Genomic DNA, 20,559 nt, shown 5'->3' with positions numbered 1-20,559 from the left:
AGAGGAAATACACATGGCTAAAAAGCATATGAAAAGATGTTCATCTTCATTAGCTATTAGGGAAATGCAAATCAAACTCATAATGAAATATCCTCCCATACCTGTAAGAACGGCTGCTATTAAATAAACAGGAAACTAAAAGTGTTAGAGAGGAGGAGAAATAGGCACACCTATTCACTGCTGGTAGGAGTGTAAAATGGTGCAGCACTGTGGAAGACAGTTTGGTGGTTCCTTAGAAAACAAAATATCGAGTTGCCAAATGACCTGGCAATTCTACTACTTCTGCTATATACTCAGAAGATATGAAAACAGGGAGGCAAACAGACATTTGCACACTGATGTTCATAGCAGCAGTGTTCATAATTGTAAAAAGATGGAAACAATCCAAATGCTCAACAGATGAATGCATAAACACAATGTGGTATATACAAACAATGGAATATTATACAGCAGTAAGAAGAAACGAAGACCTGAAACTTGCGACAACATGGATGAATCTTGAGGACGTAATGAGTGAAATAAGTCAGACTCAAAAGGATAGATATTGTATGATTTCAATAATATGAACTAACTAGACTATCTAAACTCAAAGTCTTAAAACACAGAATATAGGATACCTAGAGAATACCTAGAAATAGAAGTTAGAGAAGCAGGTAATGAGGTAAATGAATGTCAACACTACAAGGTGTTGAAAATGGTATGCTATGGGGGTGGAATAATCAGTGCGTGCTAGGGTCTATAATTAACAGAAACATTGCTTCCACTGAATGTAACAAAGGCAATATGCCAAAGCCAAAGTGGGGGATGTGGGGGAGGAGTATAGGATTCATCGTAGAAGAAATGGAGATGTCCTCATATAGACTGTAGTGATGAAGGGATGGCTATATGATTATACCAGGAAACACTGATTTCTTCACTTAAATTGGATTGTATGATGTGTGAATAAAACTGTTTAAAAATTAACAAAAAGATACAAGTGTTGGGGAAAATGTGGAGAGAGAGAGGCACTTATTCACTGTCAGTAGGGAAGTGGAGAGGTGCAGGCCCACTGAAGGGCAATGTGGTGGCTCCATAGGAAGTTACAGGTGGGGTTGCCCTAAGATCCCGTAATCCCACAGTTAGGTGTATACTTGGAGGAACTGAGAGCAGACACATGAACGGATATTTGCACATTGGTGTTTATGGCAGCAGTGATCATCACGATTTGCAATGGATGGAAGTGACCTAAGGATATATTGATTGAAGAATAGAGAGGGATCTAAGGTGCTTACATATAATAGACTACTGGGCAGCTGCAAGAAAGAATGAACTTGTGGGGCATACAACTAGGTGAATGAACCTTGAGGCTATACTGCAGTCACTTCTATTTCAGAGTTGCAATGGTTATTTCTAAACTCTGAGATGCTAAGTTCTTTGTGGTCTTTTCCTAGAACTTCGGGTATTTGTGTGATGCCTAAAACTCAGAGTTAGAGCTCTATAGCTATTAAAGTCAACTTTCATAATTGATTTACCCCATAGAGTAACTGTTAAAAACACTGAAAAAGTAATCAGACTTTAATTAGACATACAAATGAAGCTGATCTGGGTAGGACTAAGGTAAAGTAGACTAAAGCGTAAAGGATGATACTGATTTTTATTTTAAAACTTCAACTTCTGTGTGAGACCAAAGGAAGAGATGTTTATTTGGTGCAAAATTTATATTTTCAGTAGCACACTGTCTAATCTAACCTGTACAGTGAGCTTATTCAAGCTCAAACACTGTAATTACATGGAATCTTGAATAGGGAGTTAGATCTTATTGGTTTGTATGGGTTGGTGATGCACTGATACATCCCAGAGTAATCTAGCAAGAAGATTAAAAAGTATTTGCAAAGGACCCTTGAGGGACTGGAGGAAAAAATGTGGAAATATTAAACTTCCTCATCTGGGGTAGATCTAATATTCTTGCAATCACTGGGGACTGCCAATTTGATGGGCCAGGCCCTCAACCTTGGGGCACGCCTTTATGAAAGTTATTCCTGCAAAGGAGAAGCTAAGCCTACCTTATCACTATGTCCAAGAGTGACCCCCAGAGAACCTCTTTTGTTTCTCAGATGTGGCCTCACTCTCCAAGCCAACTCCACAGGTGAGCTCACTGCCATTCCCCTATATGGGACTTAACTTCCAGGACTGTAAGTCTCTTTGGCAATGTGGGACATGACTCCAGGGGACAAGCCTGACGTGGCATTGTGGGAGTGAGAAAATTTTCTTGACAAAAAGGCGTAAGAGAAATGAAACAAAATGAAGTTTCAGTGGTTGAGAGACTTCAAATAGAGCCAAGAGGTCATTCTGGAGTTTATTCTTATGCAGTATATAGATATCCCCTCCCAGTTTTTTGGTGTATTGGAGCAGCTAAAGGGAAACACCTGAAACTGTTGAACTATAATCCCACAGTCTTGATTCCTGAAGATGACTGAATAACTATAGAGTTTTTAAGGTGAGTGTGTGATTTGTGAAAACCTTGTGACTGATACTCCCTTTTCTGTTTATCCAATGTATGGGCAGATGAATAAGAAAAAAAAAAACAAAAATAAATAATATGGGGGATGGAGGGATAGGGTTTCTTGGATATTCTTTTTCACTTTTATTTTTAGTTTAGTTTTTGGAGTAATGCAATTGTTCAAAAATTGATTGTGATGATGAATGTACAGCTATATCATGATACTGTGAATCACTGATTGTATAATTTGGGTGATTATATGGTATGTGACTATATTATATAACTCAATAAAGTTGGATGAAAAATCAATAGTGATTTCTGTACACTAGTAATGAGCATCAAGAAAATAATCCATTGAAAATTGCAACTGAAAGAATTAAATTTCTAGGAATAAATTTTAAAAGGATGTAAAGGACTTGTACAGAAAAAGAATTCAAAGAAGACATAAATAAAGAAAATAATCCATTGAAAATTGCAACTGAAAGAATTAAATATCTAGGAATAAATTTTTAAAGGATGTAAAGGACTTGTACAGAAAAAGAATTCAAAGAAGACATAAATAAATGTAAGGACATCTGTGTTCATGGATTGGAAGACTAAATATCATTAAGATGTCACTTCTCAAAATGACTTACAGATTCAACACAATCCTTATCAAAATTCCAACAGCCTACTTTGCAGAAACAGAAAAGCCAATTATCAAATTTATTTGGAAGGGTTAAGAGACCCCAAATAGCCAAACACATCTTGACAAAGAAGAAAGAAGTTGGAAGGCTCACACTTCCTGACTTTAAAACATACTACAAAGCAATGGAGGCAAAATAAGCTTAGATATATTGACCAATGGAATTAACTCAAGAGCTCAGAAATAGACCCTCACATCTACGCCCAATTGTTTTATGACAAAGATGTAAAATCCACACAATTGGAAAAGAATAGCCTGTCAACAGATGGTTCTGTGAGAACTGGATATTCACATACAAAAGAATGAAAGAGGACCCTTATCTCACACCATATACAAACATTAACTCAAAATAGATCAAAGACCCAAATATAAGAACCAGGAGTATAAAACTCCTAGAAGAAAAATATAGGAAATAATCCTGAAGATCTTGTGTTAGGCAATGGTTTCTTAGACTTTACACCTAAAGCACAAGCAATGAAAGAAAAAAACTTATATGGGACCTCCTCAATAAAAAAAAAAAAAACTTCTGTGCCTCAAAGGACTTTGTGATGAAAGTGAAGACAACCTACTCAACGGGATAGAATATCTGGAAATCACATATCCAATGAGGGTTTAATAGCCAGAGTGTGTGTGTGTGTGTGTGTGTGCGTGTGTGTGTGTATAAAACTCTACAACTCAACAATAAAAAGACAAACAACCCAATTTTAAAATGTGCAAAACAGTTGACTAGACATTTCTTCAAAGAAGATACATAAGTGGCTGAAAAGCACATGAAAAAATATTCAACAATTCAACATTACTTCTATGAGGGAAATGCAAATCAAAACACAATAAGATATCATTTCACATCCACTAGAATGACTACTATTTAAAAAATAGGAAATTGCAGTTGTTGGACAGGATGTGCAGAAATAGGAACATTCATTCATTGCTGGGGGCAATGTAAAACAGTACAGCTGCTATGGAAGACACTTAAGCTAAGTACAGACTTGTCATAAGACCCAGTAATCTGCTACCAGGTATATACCCAGAAGAATTGAAAGCAGGGACTTGAACATATTTGCACACCTATGTTCAGAGCAGCATTATTTACAATTGCCAAAAGATGGAAGTAATCCAAGTGCCCTTCAGCCAATGAACTGATAAACAAATGTGATATATACATACCATGGAATATTATTCAGCTTAGAAATGAATTAAGTCCTGTGACAACATAGATGAACCACACACAAAGGACAAATATATGATCTCACTGATATGAACTAATTATAATAAGCAAACTCAAAGATTTAGATCTAGAATATAAATATCAGGGAATACACCGGGATTAGAGAATGGGGTGTTGGTGCTAAATTTGTGCAGAATTTCTATTTAAATTGATTGCAAATGTTTGAAAATGAACAATGGTGAAGGCAGCACATTAATTGTGAGTATATTTAATAGCAATGAATTATATAGATGAATGTGGTTAAGGGGGGAACTTTAGGTCTCATATGTTACTCTAATGAAAATTAAAAGATAGAACATAGTAGTATACTACATAGTGAACCCTACTATATTCAATGGACTATAGCTAACAGTACAAGGTTAAGAATGTTCTATCAGAGCTGTGTTCCAGTAGCCATGCTTCTTGAAGATGATTTTATAATGATACAGCTTTTACAATGTGACTGTGTGATTGTGAAAACCTTGTGTCTGATGCTCCTTTTATCTACCTTATCAACAGACGAGTAAAACACATGGAACAAAGATGAATAGGGGAACAAATGTTAAAATAAATTTAGATTGAAATGTTGGTGATTGATGAGGGGGAGGAGTGGGGTGTATGGTATCTTCGAATTTTTCTCTGTTTTCTTTTTATTTCTTTTTGTGAATAGATGCAAATGTTCCAAGATATGATCATGATGATGAATATGCAACTATTTGATGATATTGTGAATTACTGATTATATACGTAGAACGAAATGATCAAAAGTTAGGAATGTTTGCATGTGGTGTTTCTGGGTATTTAAAAAAAATTTTTAATTTTAAATAAAAAGAATGTTCTATCATGGATTACAATAAATATATGGCATTCATACAAGGTGTTAATACTAGGGTATTATATGGGAGAAAAAAAACACACCTAGTGTAAACTATGGACAATAGTGAACAGTACTATTTTGATAATCTTTCAATTGTAACAAAGTTAACTCCTAGTAAAATAAATGGTGCTATTATCAATTGTAACAAATGTTCCACACCAAAGCAAGGTGTTGGTGGTAGGCTGGTGTATAGGGATTTCATATTTTGTATATGATTGGTTTGTAAACCTACAACTTCTTAATTAAAAAAAAAAAAAAAGCCCGTGTTCATTAGTTACAAGGGAAATGCAGATCAAGATCACAAGGAAGAGGGGGCAACATGGCGGCTTAGTGAGGTGTGGAATTTAGTTTGTCCTCCTGAGCAATAAGGAAAGGGACAGGAACAGGACAGAACAACTGCTGGGCCTATATCAGTGACCAGACACACAGCATACACCAGTCTGGACAAGCTGAACTGGCTGAGACCCACACAGAACTGTAAGTCCTCAAAGCTGTGCAGGCCGGCGCCCCTCCCCCATGGGTGTTGCAGGTTGGTTCCCCCAGGGGAAAGGAAACAGACTTTACTAGCAGCAAGGGCTTAGCTCACCATGCTTAAATTGCAGAATTAATTAAGAAATTCTGACTACTGAAAATAGGCCCCCAGCACAGATAAATCTGGAATAAAAGCTAAACGTACTAGGAGTATTTGGCCTGGCAGAGAGGGGGTGGGGCTGATGGAAAAAGAAAAAAAGGCAAAAACTGAGACTTTTTTGAGTTGGACAGAACAAAACACTGTAAAAAGTCTGGGCCCTAAAAAAAGGGGGGGTAGGGCACATAGAACCTGGAGATACATAGTACCAAGTTAAGCTCTTGATTGGCAGATCTGAGAAGCAGGGTTCCTGCCTCTAAAAAGGATTGTCTTTTCCCACCTGGTTTCTACTACTTAACAGCTCATTTCTCAGGCTCCAGCACTGCTCCAAGCAAAGGCAGAATTAAGCTCCTCTGAGAGACAAAATAATCAGGTGAAAGGAGTTAATTTCTTAAAGGCTATACCTTCCCCAGGAAAAAGCTGGGACCCAGCTCAAGTGCAATTCCTTCCCCAGAAAAGTCAGGCCCTAGGGACTGGAAAACTGAAGCAATTTTTAATGCCAACCTACAACCTCACCTCTGTCTCAAACACACCCCCAGCAGGAAGAGTCCACTGAAGTTAAAGGCACCACACCACTTTACTGTGGAGGGAAGCCATGGGCAGACAAGCGACACAGGCTGGGCAAGACAGGAAAAACAGAGTATACAGGCTTCGTAGGAAAGTCTGGCAACCTGCTGGGTCTCACCCTCAGGGAAAACTGATGCTGGCAACTTTTTCCTCCGAGACATGGGCTAGTCCAGTCAGGGAAATCTGACTGGGGTCTATAATATCTGAGGAGATCTTCTTCTTCTTCAAAAAAAGGCCCCAAAATAGATAAACAAGAACTGAAAAATTCTGATCAGTTAAACAGAACTATGCTAGAGGCCTAGAATAAGTTGAACTGAATGTCAAAGAATAGATAGAGAACAAAGCCATCCAGCAAGAAAATCCTAGGTAAACGAGTGAAAACAACCTCCAGAATAAACTAATTAAGGAAGTCAAATCCCTAGATGCAAACAAAAAATAACGAGTCATACTAGGAAAATTGAAGATATGGCCCAGTCAGAGGAACAAACCAACAATTCAAATGAGATGCATGAGTTGAAATGACTAATTCAGGATGGTCGGACAGACATGGAAACTCTTATCAAAAATCAAATCAGTGAGTACAAGGAGGATAAAAAGAAGGCACTGAGCGAACAAAACAAATCGAAAGTTTGAAAAAACAAATCACCAAATTTATGGGAATGAAAGGCACAGTAGAAGAGATGAAAATAAAAAATAATGGAAAACTACAATGACAGATTTGAAGAGGCAGAAGAAAGGATTAGTGAACTAGAGGACTGGAAATCTGAAATTCAACACACAAAAGAATATATAGGGAAAAGAATGGAAAAATATGAGCAGGGTCTCAGGGAACTGAATGACAACATGAAGCACCCAAATATATGTGTTGTGGGTGTTCCAGAAGGAGAAGAGAAGGGAAAAGGAGGAGAAAGGCTAATGGAGGAAATAGTCACTAAAAATTTCCCATCTCTTATGAAAGACATAAAATTACAGATCCAAGAAGTGCAGCATACCCCAAACAGAATAAATCCAAACAGACATACTCCAAGACACTTACTAATCAGGCTGTAAGATGTCAAAGAAAAAGAGAATTTTGAAAGCAGCAAGAGAAAAGCAATCCATCACATATCAGGGAAAACCAATAAGACTATGTGTGGATTTCTCAGCAGAAATCATGGAGGCAAGAAGACAGTGGTATGATAATATATTTAAGATTTTAAAAGACAAAAACTGACAACAAAGAATTCTAAATCCAGCAAAACTGTCCTTCAAAAATGAGGGGGAGCTCAAAATATTTTCAGACAAAGAATCACTGAGAGAATCTGTAACCATGAAACTGGCACTGCAAGAAATACTAAAGGGAACATTATAGGTAGATAGGAAAAGGCAGGAGAGAGGTCTGGAAAAGAGTATAGAAATGAATACTATCAGTAATGATAAAACGAGAAAAAATATTAGATGTGACATATAAAATGCAAAAGGGAAAATGGTAGAAGAAAGTACTGCCTTTACAGTAATAACACTAAATGTTAATGGATTAAACTCCCCAATCAAAAGACTGGCAGAATGGATTAAAAAACAGGACTCATCTATATGCTGTCTACAGGGGAAAGTGAAAGGTTGGGAAAATATATTTCATGTAAACAACAAGCAGAAAAATTTAGCAATATCTATATTAATATCTGACAAATTAGACTTCAAATGTAAAACAATTAAAAGAGACAAAGAAGGACACTATGCATTAATAAAAGGAACAATTCAATAAGAAGACATAACAATCATAATTATTTATGCGCTGAGCCAAAGTGTTCCAAAATACATGAGGCAAACACTGACACCACTGAAGGGAGAAATAGAAACCTCTACCATAATAGCTGGAAAATTCAATTCCCTGCTCTCATCAATGGATAGAATAGCTAGACAGAAGATCAATAAAAAACCGGAGACTTTGAATAATACAATAAATGAACTACATTTAACAGACATTTACAGAAAATTACACCCTACAATAGCAGGCCACACATTTTTCTCAAGTGCTCGTGGATCATTCTCAAGGATAGACCATATGCTGGGCTACAAAGCAAGCCTCAACAAATCCAAGAAGATTGAAATAATACAAAACACTTTCTCGGATCATAATGGAATGAAGTTGCCCAGAAAGCTCACAAATTATGGAGGCGAAACAACACACTCTTAAACAATCAGTGGGTCAAGGAAGAAATTACAAGAGAAATCAATAAATATCTCAAGGCAAATGAAAATAAAAACACAACATATCAAAATTTATGGGATGCAGCAAATGCAGCTTTAAGTGGGAAATTTATTGCCTTAAATGCCTATATTAAAAAAGAAGAAAGAGCAAAAATTGAGGAATTAAATGTTCACTTGGAAAATCTATAGATCAGCAAACTAACCTTAAAGCAAACAAAAGAGAAAAAAATAATGAAGATTAGAGCAGAAATACATAAAATTTAGAACATGAAAACAATTGAGAAAATCAATAAAACCAGAAGTTGGTTCTTTGAGAAAATCAATAAAATTGATGGACCCTTAGTTAGGCTGATAAAAAGAAAAAAAGAGAGGTTACAAAGAACTAAAATCAGAAATGGAAGAGAAGACAAAACCACTGACTCCACAAAAATAAAGGAGGTAATGAGAGGATTCTAGGAGCAACTATATGGTAATAAACTAGACAAAGTAGACGAAATGGATAACTTCCTAGAAAGGCATGAACAACATTGACTTGAGAAGAAATAGATGACCTCAACAAACCAATCACAAGTAAAGAGAGTGAATCAGTCATCAAGAAGTTCCCAGAAAAGAAAAGTCCAGGACCAGATGGCTTCACATGTGAATTCTACCAAGCATTCAAGAAAGAATGAGGGCGGGCCGCGGTGGCTCAGCGGGCAAGAGTGCTTGCCTGCTATGCCGGAGGACCCCGGTTCGATTCCCGGCCCTAGCCCATGTAAAAAACAAACAAACAAACAAAATATAATAAAACAAGAAAATGTTTAAAGATGTTTCCCTTTCTTCCTTCCTTCCATCCTTCCTTCCTTCTCTCTGTCTTTCCTTCCCTTCCTCCCTTTAAAAAAAAAAAAAAAAAAAAAAGAAAGAATGAGTACCAATCTGGCCCAAATGCTTCAAAAACAACTGAAGAGGAGGGAAAGTTACCTAACTGATTCTGTGAAGAGAACATCACCCTCATATCAACATCAGACAAAAACACTACAAGAAAAGAAAATTACAGATCAATCTTTCTAATGAATACATATGCAAAAATCCTCAACAAAATACTTGCAAAATCAAATCCAGCAGCACATTAAAAGATTTATACACTATGATCAAGTGGGGTTTATTCAAGGTATGCAAGGATGGTTCAACATAAGAAAATCAATTAATGTAATACACCATCTCAACAAGTCAAAGCAGAAAAAACACATGATCATCTCAATTGATACAGAAAGGCATTTGACAAAATTCAACATCCTTTCTTGATGAAAACACTTCAAAGGATAGGAATAGAAGGGAAATTCCTCAACATAATAAAGGTAATCTATGAAAACCTCAGTTAACATCATCCTCAATGGGGGGAGACTGAAAGCTTTCCCCCTAAGACCAGGAACAAGACAAGGATGTCCACTGTCACCATTATTATTCAACACTGTGCTGGAAGTTCTAGCCAGAAAAACTAGACAAGAAAAAATAAATAAATAAAAAGCATCCAAATTAGAAAAGAAGTAAACTCTCACTGTTTGTAGATCATATGATACTATATGTTGAAAATCCTGAAAAATTCACAGCAAAACTACTACAGCTAATAAATGAGTACAGCAAAGTGGCAGGATACAAGATCGACACTCCAAAATATCCATCAACGGATAAGTGGCTAAACAAGCTTTGGTACGTACATACAATGGAATACTGTGCAGCTGTAAGATAGAATAAAGTCATGAAGCATGTAACAATATGCTATCTCCTCTGCTGCTCCTTCCAGAGGCCCAAGAACAGAGAGAATATCATGGCAACAATGATGGCTAAGCATGGACCCCGAATCCTTGGCTCCCACTCTTCAAGACAGAATTAACTATCACCATTGAATAACTAACCTATAAACAGCAATGATCAATGTTGAGCCTTTGGTATGGCACCATTCCTTCCATCTAGCCATTTGGTGACACGTTGAATACAATAAACTTTTTGTACCCTAAAAGGGGCAGGAATTTGTCCTTACTGAAATTGATACAAATTTGACTTCCTTGCTGCACACCCGGGAGTTACAGAATGCCTTAATTAGCAACATGGCATCTCATGACTTACTAAGCCTAGGGAGCCAATGTATGGTGAAAGAGGCATTACAATGGATACACAACACTGTTATCATAGACAATGTGACAATGGACACAGGATCCACTGGCTTTACTCTGTATCCAATTACTCAAAAGAAAGTGTCCTACATGGTTTGCTAAATCCCAATCAACATCACTCCTGTTGACTCTTAAGAACACCTAGGGTTTAAACTGAGACTCTGTAAAGATTTCATACATTAGGTTTGTCTTCCTGAAACATACAATTCCCAGAGGGTTCCTAGGTCAGATAAATCCTTAATCTAGAGGGACCAGCTGCTCCAGGATTATTAATTAATTATAGCCCCCTATCCTTTAGTGTGTTTATGTTTTTTATTGTATAAAAAATGTTTAAAGAAAGAAAGCGACCTAAAAGAATTGTGTAATAGCCGGTTAAAGGCCCAGCTCAAATACCAGTTCAGGGACCATAATGTGTATAGAATTACTAAACTGTGCTGTATGTTTACATATATACAAAGGATGTATGTTCCCTAGAAAAGCCATGTTTTAATCAAAATCCTATTTCATAAAGGCAGAACAATCTCTATTCAACAATGTATGTTTGAAACTGTAATCAGATCATCTCCCTGGAGATGTGATGTAATCAAGAGTGGTTGTTAAATTGGATTAGATGATGACATATCTCCACTCATTTGGGTGGGTCTTGAGAAGTTTTTGGAGTCCTATAAAAGAGGAAACATTTTGGAGAACAAGAGATTCAGAGAGAGCAGAGAATGCAGCAGCACCATGAAGTAGACAGTCCACGAGCCAGCGACCTCTGGAGATAAAGAAGGAAAATACCTCCCAGGGAGCTTCATGAAATCAGAAGCCAGGAGAGAAAGTTAGCAGATGACCCCGTGTTCGCCATGTGTCCTTTCAGCTGAGAGAGAGACCCTGAATCTCATCGGCCTTCTTGAACCAAGGTATCTTTCTCTGGATGCCTTTGACTGGACATTTCCATAAACTTGTAATTGGGACATTTTCTCGGCCTTAGAACTGTAAACTAGCAACTTATTAAATTCCCCTTTTTTAAAGCCATTCTGTTTCTGGTATATTTCATTCCAGCAGCTAGCAAACTAGAACATAAATCAGTAGCCCAGCATAGGCCTGTATTCTTAATAGCTAGAGTAGACTCCTAGGGAACCAAGGAGTAAAAGGAGGATTGGCTCATCTCACCTTCATTCTCAGGAACCCTCTTATTTTGTGCTTCTCATTCCTTCAACATTAGGTTCTTTTAGGTCAGAGACCTTAGTTCAGATTAATGGGAGAAGAAAATATCTTTTCCACTAGTGGCATAGGACAGCTTCCACTGAATTTGAATCTACAGAACTATAATTGTCACCAGGTCACTTCAGGTTTCTTATGCTAATGAACCTGGAGGAAAATAAAGAAATTATTGTAATGGTAGGGGTAATAAACCCATAAGGAGCTAATACTGCTTCTATGCAGTAGAGGCAAAGAGGACTAGCACAGGTCTTAGCGGAATTATGGAGCGTCTCTTTGTGTTTCCATACACAGTGATAAATGTGAAAGTTAATTGTGGTGATCAGAGCATACCAAGGGCAAGGCAACTATAGACACCTAAATTATCAAGGCTTGGTTCACACCATCAGGTAAATAATGCAAGCCAGACAAATCACAGCAAAGGGTGAAGAAAACACAGGATAGGTTGCACAAAGGATGAACACCAGTCACTGCCTTGGGACCAGCTGCAGCAGTGAGGTCTTAAACTGGTTTCACTAACCATGTTGTCTGAAATTATTCTGAGATTATTTTTTTTAATATTTTTTAAAAGTTTATCCAAACTCTATGAAGTTATATTTCTGATGACTAGATCTTGTCTCACTTATTATAACCTCATGGGGATAGCATTTCTCAATAAATATTTTTTGACTATCTAAAATTAACTGATAGGTAGTCCTCCTCAATACTGAAAGACATTCCTCTATATAATTAAAGTACATTCCCTCCTTGCATTAGTCAGGGTTCTCTGGAGAAACAGAACCAAAGGGAAAGATCTGTAAGTATGAGATTTCTAAAGGTGTCTCACACAACTGTGGGAATGGAAAAGTCCTAAATCCATAGGGCAGGCTGTAAAGCTGGCTGCTCTGGAAAAGGGTCAGGAAAATTTCACAGGAGAGGCTTGCTGGCTGAAGAAGCAGTGAAAGGAGTCTCCTCTTCCTCGAAAGCCTTCAACTGATTGGATTATCTTGTTGTGAGAGGCACACCTTAGTTGATCGCAGATGTAATCAGCCACAGATGCAATCAGCTGACTGATGATTTAATACAGCAGCCTTCCAGTTTATCAACCAGCCACAGAATAGCCTTGCAGCGACAGTGAAGCCAGTGCTTGCCTGACCAGACCACTGGGCATGACCACTTGGCCAGGCTGACACCAGAACCTCACCATCACGCTCCCCCTGAGTGCAGCTGTTTCTCGAGATTCAATTCTAATGAACAGAATGTGGCAAACGCAGCAGGACATGCGTGATTCTGTGTACATGATTATGTTACCTAAGAGCGCAGCATCCACCTTGCTGGAGTCTCTTGGCCCCTCGCTGTCTCTGAGGAGCCGGGTTGAGGAAAGCCACACAGCAAGGAACTACAGGTCGCCTCTAGGAACTGCTTCGTCCTATAACCATTAGAAACGGAATTCTGCCGATAAGAACCTGAATTTGGAAGCAGACCCTTTCCCAGTTGAGCCTCCACATGTGAACCCAACCGCGGCCAGCACTTGATTGCAACCTTGCAGAGGTCCCAGAAATTAGGTAACACTTAGGTGACAATAAATATATATTGTCTTAACTCATTACGTTTATGGACACACAAAGTATTGCAGGTTGAATTGCATCCCCCCCCCAAGAAAAATATATGTGGAAGTCCTAATCCCCTAATCCCCAGCAACTCAGAATGTGACTCTACTTGGAAACAACGTCATTGTAGATATAATTAGTTACGATGAGGTCACAATGCAACTGAATGGGCCCTTAATACCATATGAATGGTATCCTTTCAAGAAAGGGGAGAAAAGGAACAGAGATAAAGACACAAAGAGGAGAAGACCATGTGAAGATGGAGACACAAGGGAGAAAGTTGGCCATGAGAACAAGGAAGCAACATTGGAGTTTATGCTGCCACAAGTTGAAGAAAGCCTGGGTCATGAGAAGCTAGAAGAGGGGCAAGGAAGGATTCTTTCTTGGAACCTTCGGAGGAAGCATGGCCAGGCTGAGACCTTGATTTCTGACCTCCAGAGCTGTAAGAGAATACATTTCCCTGGTTTTAAGTCATCCAGTTTGCAATAAATTGTTACAGCAGTCCTAGCAAATTAGTGCACACAGCAATAGATAACTAATATTAGATCTGTGTGTTGGTGAGAGAGAGAAGAGAGGAGAAGCAGAATAAAGACGGGTAAAATCTATTTGATATGTTAATTGCATTTTCTACATCCAAACATGATGATTTAAAGATTGTCAGTTACAAGAGGAAACTAATCAGAGTTAGAGGAAATCAAATCATTCCCCTGGTCAAAAGAAAGAAAGTGAAGAAACTGAAATATAAGTAGCTTACTTCAAAGAGTGCCATATGTAAGCTGCAACAAAACTTGTAAGATGAATGCAAATGGCTACTCTCTCACACTCTTTAGTTTACTCTCATGGTATGATTTATTCTGCTTTTCAATAATGAGCACATTCGTATTTTAGAATTTTAACTAATTCATTGAATACAAGCAAAGTCGTCTAATCCTCTTCTCTGACCAACTTTCTGGGAGTAACAAAAGCCCACTGAAGGACAGCCTACTCAGTTTTTCTGCAATAACTCCAAAGAGAAGGATATTAACTTATACCACCTTCAAGAATTCTGAAATACCACAATCGGTTAACTGTTCCTGTCAGAAATGCAGGAGTATATGTATCTTCGTATATCTTTTAAAAAGCTACTACCCTCATGTTGTCTTCTGGTCCCCAATAATCATTCCAATAGGGTTTTTTGCCTCTGGACAGACTTTCAGGGGACAGACTTGCAGTTTTTTATATGTATAATCTCTACAACTGGACAGATTCTTGAAAACACAGTCCAGGAAAATCCTCACCTCCAGAAGTTCTATGCTTTCTGCTCTGGCAAATTCTGAGAAAACAATTGGTATAGCATGGGCAATTAATGTGGTCTCTATTTTCGTGTGTGTTTTCACAGCATTTTGTGTGTGTGTGTGTGTGTGTGTGTGTGCATGTGGGTGTTTTATTTTCTGCTGTAATGCAGCCCTGTAAATTAGGATGTAAAGGAAATCACTGGAAATCAGAATGTGTCTTCTGATAAGAATGAAATATTTAATGTTCCTGTTGCTGAACAAGACATTCATATAAAAACAAATTACTGCAAAAAATAAATAAATAAAAATAAATGACTGCATAAGTGAAAAATGTGTCATATAAAACCAGATACAAGAGCTTAAACTTTCATAATTGTTAAAACTTGGAAAATAATGTTGCAAATGTTTTTGATTTGCCTGAACATATACATATTTAGTGTGTGAAAACTCTATGTATAAATAAAAAATAATCCATACACTGTTAAGGTTTATGTTGGAGCTGAAATTAATATGTGAGCCAAAATGAACATTTAAGTATTTAACAAAAATTGTTTGCCTTCTGAGAATCTGTATATGAGAGACAGAGAAGAGAATGGTGGATGACAGGAAAGCAATGTGTACAGGCCAACTCATTTTTTAAAAATTTCAGGGGAACGTGAAACTAATCGTTCTCTTTCTTTCAATGAATTTCCCTTTAACAAAAATTCAGTTATACACAAAATGTTATAAAAAACATTCTTGTTATAAAAAGTTACATAAAGAGCATCTAGAAATTTAAAGGTATTACTAAAAACTTTATAATATTTAAGCAAAAGAAGACTTCTAAGGAATATCCTCATAATTATTTAAATAGTCTCCATATATATTAATAAGTGCGTGTATCAGAAAGAGAAAGAACAAGAATGAGAGAGAGAGAGAGAGCAAAGAGAGAGATGGATTGATCATGTATGTGAAGTGAAAATAAGTTTCAAAATGGCAGCCCATGCGGTGTGAGCATGAGGGCCTGGCAAAAATCATCACACTCCTTCGCCAAGGTGTTTACTGATGGAGAGGTTAAAGGGTGGACCCTGTGGATGAGAATCAGAACTGTTTTTTGCTGTTGCTTTTGGCCTCCTTCCTACCACTTTCTCCAGTCTCCTTCCATCACTGTCCATTTCTTTAACAAAGAAAGGAGAATGTGAGGTCTTAAGGAAAAAGGACTTGACCAGCAAACTTCATGACCGTCCTCAGGGGACAGTATTGAAATAGTCAAACTTCGTGCCAACCCTGGTCTCCCTGATACCAATGAAGAGCAGTGATGAGTCAGTGGCATGAGAAGTCATCGGGACATGATGTGATCACAGGGCAGAGAGATCCAGAGGGCCAGCCTAGGACTCCCTCGCAAAACCCTGAACCCCTTACCTTTTCCTGAAGCCTAATATTATCCCACACCTTGTTGCACACCAGACACTCAAAGGCATCGATGTAATTGTCCTGGTGGACGTCCTGGACTCCCCATGTCCGTTCTCGGAGAGCCGTGAGAAGTCGCTGGTTAGAGACCTCTCCCTTCAGCTTCCACTCTATGTAGACCTCATACAGTTGGTCGTCAGCATCCAACCGTCTGATGTAACTTGCCAGGTCTCTGGGGTGAGGAAACTCTGACACAAGAATAGCACTTCGGTTACTTGGAAGCCAGTCTGCAATGCTGGGGGATCCATAGTACACAGGGACCACCCCCAGTTTCAGTGGCCTCCAGAGCTTCTCAGTGATGTAGTCATCACACACCGCGTTCTCAAAAGCCAGGATGAACTTGTACTGTGCGATGATCCTATAGAAGCCACTGGCGTCCATGGAGGCTGGAGTTTTCAGCTGTGGAGGGAGCTCTCTGTTTCGTAAGCATTCACCGTAGGAATCGACCTCGATGTATGTCATTAGCTCCCGGACATAGCTGTCCCTGTCTGATGGAGGATTACAGTCTGACTGTACGTACACCAATGGGGCAAGTCTCTTCCTAAGATCGTTTTTGGACGGCAAAGGCACCAGGTATTGGAGTGATTTCAGGATTTCGATGCCCTCCAAGTACTGGGTAGTTAGTGGCAAGTGAGAATGCCGGCTGAATGTGGCAGTGTAGTTGAACAAGGTGATGACTGGCTCGTGAAACAATTTGTAGTTGTTTTTTGGAGATTCTTCATGAAAAAGGGCCCAGTCGTGATGGGTCTTCCGAGGCAGAGGTAAGCTGTCTATATTAAAGTCGGTACCTAGGAAACGAAAAGAAAATACTAGATTGTCCAAATGAGTTTTGGCATCTAAGGTTGAGTCCACCTGGTAAGACTAGAATAGGAAGGAGTTTGAGGCTATATATGGGAAGTACATTACAGTGTCGCTATCAAGTGCTTCAGCTGTCAATCATGAATCTTTCCCATCCCACCCCACCCCACCCCCGAAACTGCTCAGGGTATTACAGTTGTGGAGTGACTACCTTTCTCATTTTATGGAAACAAGAAATGGGGGTAGTGCCTGGCTAGGTTCTAAAGGAAGAATTAATTTCAGTCTCCTGCAATTGGCTTTTCTTCCCAGAGGTGCTAAGAGGTAAAGATAGGCAGTTCTTTAAAAAGACAAGAGAGGGAGGAAAGCAACCAGATTGACAGAGTTATTAGTAGAAAAAATAAATAAAGCGAAATCGTGCAAAAGTAACCAGAAAAAATATACAAGATAGATTTTGTTAAATCCAAAATGATCGATTTCAACAAAGTACAGTTAATCAATCTTAGTCAAAATGGTAGCCAAGATGCTTTTAAAGACAGAAGAGCTGATAATAGCACTATGTTACAGACCACTGCAGGATGGACATGAATTAACAAGGATATCAAGAAACAGGGAAAGCATAACAGGATTATAATTATGAGCGGTTTTAGCTTCCACAGGATTAATTGGGAAATCTTTGAAACATGATACTAGGCAGACAGAAATGACTGTGGTAAGCAATTGTTTCCTGACCTCATGGAAGGAGATCCAATCTGAAAGAATTTTTATCTATTAACTGAGAAAGAAGAATTAAGACAATATCATAACACAAATGCACACTGTATAGAATCTCTAAAGTGTTTCTGACATTGATGATTTTCTAGCCACTGATTTGAATGTTTAAAAATAAATGTAAGGAAATGGCAAGAAAATCCATCTTCCAGCACCTACTGGGGGAAAAAAATGCTCCAAATAAATGCTCCCAGCTGAAGAAAGCACATTTTTTTCTGGTAGGGTTCATAAAAATTAATTATTTACTGCCAGCGCACAATCTGTCAAATAAATATAAACTCTTTGGTGCCAACAGTACATTAATGAGAACTTAATTAATCAAGAAAAGCTTTTAAACAATTAAATATCAGATAAGATTGTGTTGGAGGGTATGTACTGAGCACTGAGAAATTGCCAGAGAATATCTCCCCTATCTTGATAATAGGCTTTTACTCTCAGTGAGTCAGCAAAGAATGACTTACATATAAAAATGGGTTCATATTTTTCTACTTGGCATTTGCTATTTCTGACCTTCAACCTTAGAAATAATACTTATCTACACAACTGAATTTCACTGACATATACAGTTAAATGGTTGGCAAAGGTTAACATTCATTAAGATGGAGACGCATGATGACATGAAAGAGAAGAGAATTGAGAAGAAAGACAATTCACTGCATTGATGTGGGTGCTGCTCAGAAAAAGTCTAGACTGGCCAAGTGGCCAATAATGCTAACTAGAATCCATAAATCTGAGTTAAACCAAGGATAAAGTACTGCGGTCCAATCCATAGGAGTTAGAGGCAGAAATCAAAGTTGTAGAATTGGAGACTGGAGGGGACAAGTATGCTGATTTGAAGCGTTACGTACTTACGTACTCCAGAAAAGCCAAGTCCTTTCAATCCATTCTAGTAGGTGCAGACCCATTATTGGGAAGCCTTTTGGTTAGGCTGCTTCCACAGAGCTGTGACCCACCCAATTCAAGGTAGGTTTTAATCCTTTTACTGGAGTCTTCTATGAAGAGCATAAAGACAGAAAATATAGAGAGACAGATGCAGAAAACAGAGAGATGAAACCAAGTGAGGGACACAGAAAAAAAAACTACCCAGGAGAAGCTAAGAGAAAAGGCAACACCCAGACACATTTTGAGGACGGTCCACTGAAACCAGACCAGGAGAGAAGGACCAGCAGATGTCACCATGTGCCTTCCCATGTGACAGAAGAACCCCGGATGCCAGCAGCCATTTCTCAGAGAAGGTATCTGACACCTGATGCCTTAATTCATACATTTTCATGGGCTTAGAACTGTAAATTTGTACCCTAATAAATCCCCATTGAAAAAGCCAACCCATTTCTAATATATTGCATTCTGGCAGCATTAGCAAACTGAAAAAAAGACTAAAAGAAAAGTAGATCCACAGTTAACTGGGAGATCAGGCACAAGAGTCTTGAGTGAAGGACTCAAACACCAGTGGCTATCAACTGCTAACCATGATGTGGCACCTAGATGAGCCAGATGAAGAATCACAGCCAATGTCCAAATGTAGAGCAGGAAAACAGTAAGACAGAGAGGCATCCATCCTTCAGAAAATAGAAAGGACCTGAGTTTCATCCCTACCTGTCTATATGAATGAGGTACAGGAGGAATTAAAAATGACTGTGTGGGGCGGACCACAGTGGCTCAGCAGGCAGAGTTCTCGCCTGTTATGCTGGAGACATGGGTTCAATTCCTGGTGCCTGCCCATGCAAAATAATAATAATAATAATAATGACTGTTTGACTCTTTCATGGTCACTATCAATGTCATTCAAGTTATGCTAGTAATTGGAAAGAGGACTGACCAGTTACAATGAGCTGTTAACTCATGACAACCAGGAGATGAGGGCTTACAGGCACATTATATGTTTATCCAAGTGTCTATTAGAACTTTGATATTGGAAGGCAGGGGAGAATAGCATGAGGCCCCCTGTACATGCAATCTATAGTAGCAAAAATGCCTTCAGAGGGGCTGTTTTATGTATGTGTAACCAGGTATTTAGAGATAAGAATGAAGAATGACATTGCCTGTATTTTAGAACTTTACCTACTCTTTGAGACCAAAGGAAGAAAGTTTTATTATGTCCCAGAACCTAAATTTTCTGTAGCATATAGTCTAACTCAACCTGTCTGGATAGATCATTTAAACAATTCAAACACAGGGAACACAGAACAAGAATGAGGGCTTTTAATCCGGCGTAGTTAGATGTAATATCTGGCTATATCCCAGAGTATATTAAGCATATAATCAAAAAGTATTGGCAAAGTCCCGTCCCTTAGAAAGATGGGATAAAATTATGGAACTATTAAACTTTACCACTGGGGAAACCCTGGATACTGTGTCAAACATTAGGGACACCCAAATCAATAGGCCAAGCCCTTGATCTGGAGGCTTGCTCCTGTGAAGCTTAAGTATGTTGTAGAGAAGCTTAGCTTACCTATAGATATGCCTACGAATCACCTCTGGAGGACCTCATTTGTTGCTCAGATATGGCTTTTCTCTCTATAAGCCCAACTCTACAAGTAAAAGCATTGCCCTCCACCCTACATGGGACACAACATCATTGATGAACGAGTCCCTGGTGGCATAGGAGATGACCCCCAGGGATGAGCCTGGCCCAGGCACTGTGGGATCAACAATGCCATCCTGCCAAAAAAGGGGAAAAGAAGTATAACAA

General features: G+C 38.5%; 1 protein-coding gene across 2 annotated transcripts in view; it reads right to left on the bottom strand.

Moving 5' to 3' along the window:
• Nucleotides 1-20,559, bottom strand: part of POFUT3 (protein O-fucosyltransferase 3) — a 177,263-nt gene that overhangs the window by 10,082 nt on the left and 146,622 nt on the right. For both annotated transcript variants that reach the window (XM_077144728.1, XM_077144727.1), the window contains one exon: nucleotides 16,254-17,089. In XM_077144728.1, the coding sequence (XP_077000843.1) occupies nucleotides 16,254-17,089 (836 nt within the window). The remainder of the gene's footprint in view (nucleotides 1-16,253; nucleotides 17,090-20,559) is intronic.

Source organism: Tamandua tetradactyla, chromosome 26 (assembly GCF_023851605.1).
Source record: "Tamandua tetradactyla isolate mTamTet1 chromosome 26, mTamTet1.pri, whole genome shotgun sequence".
Lineage (NCBI taxonomy): Eukaryota > Metazoa > Chordata > Mammalia > Pilosa > Myrmecophagidae > Tamandua > Tamandua tetradactyla.
This window is presented reverse-complemented; position numbering and strand designations above follow the sequence as displayed.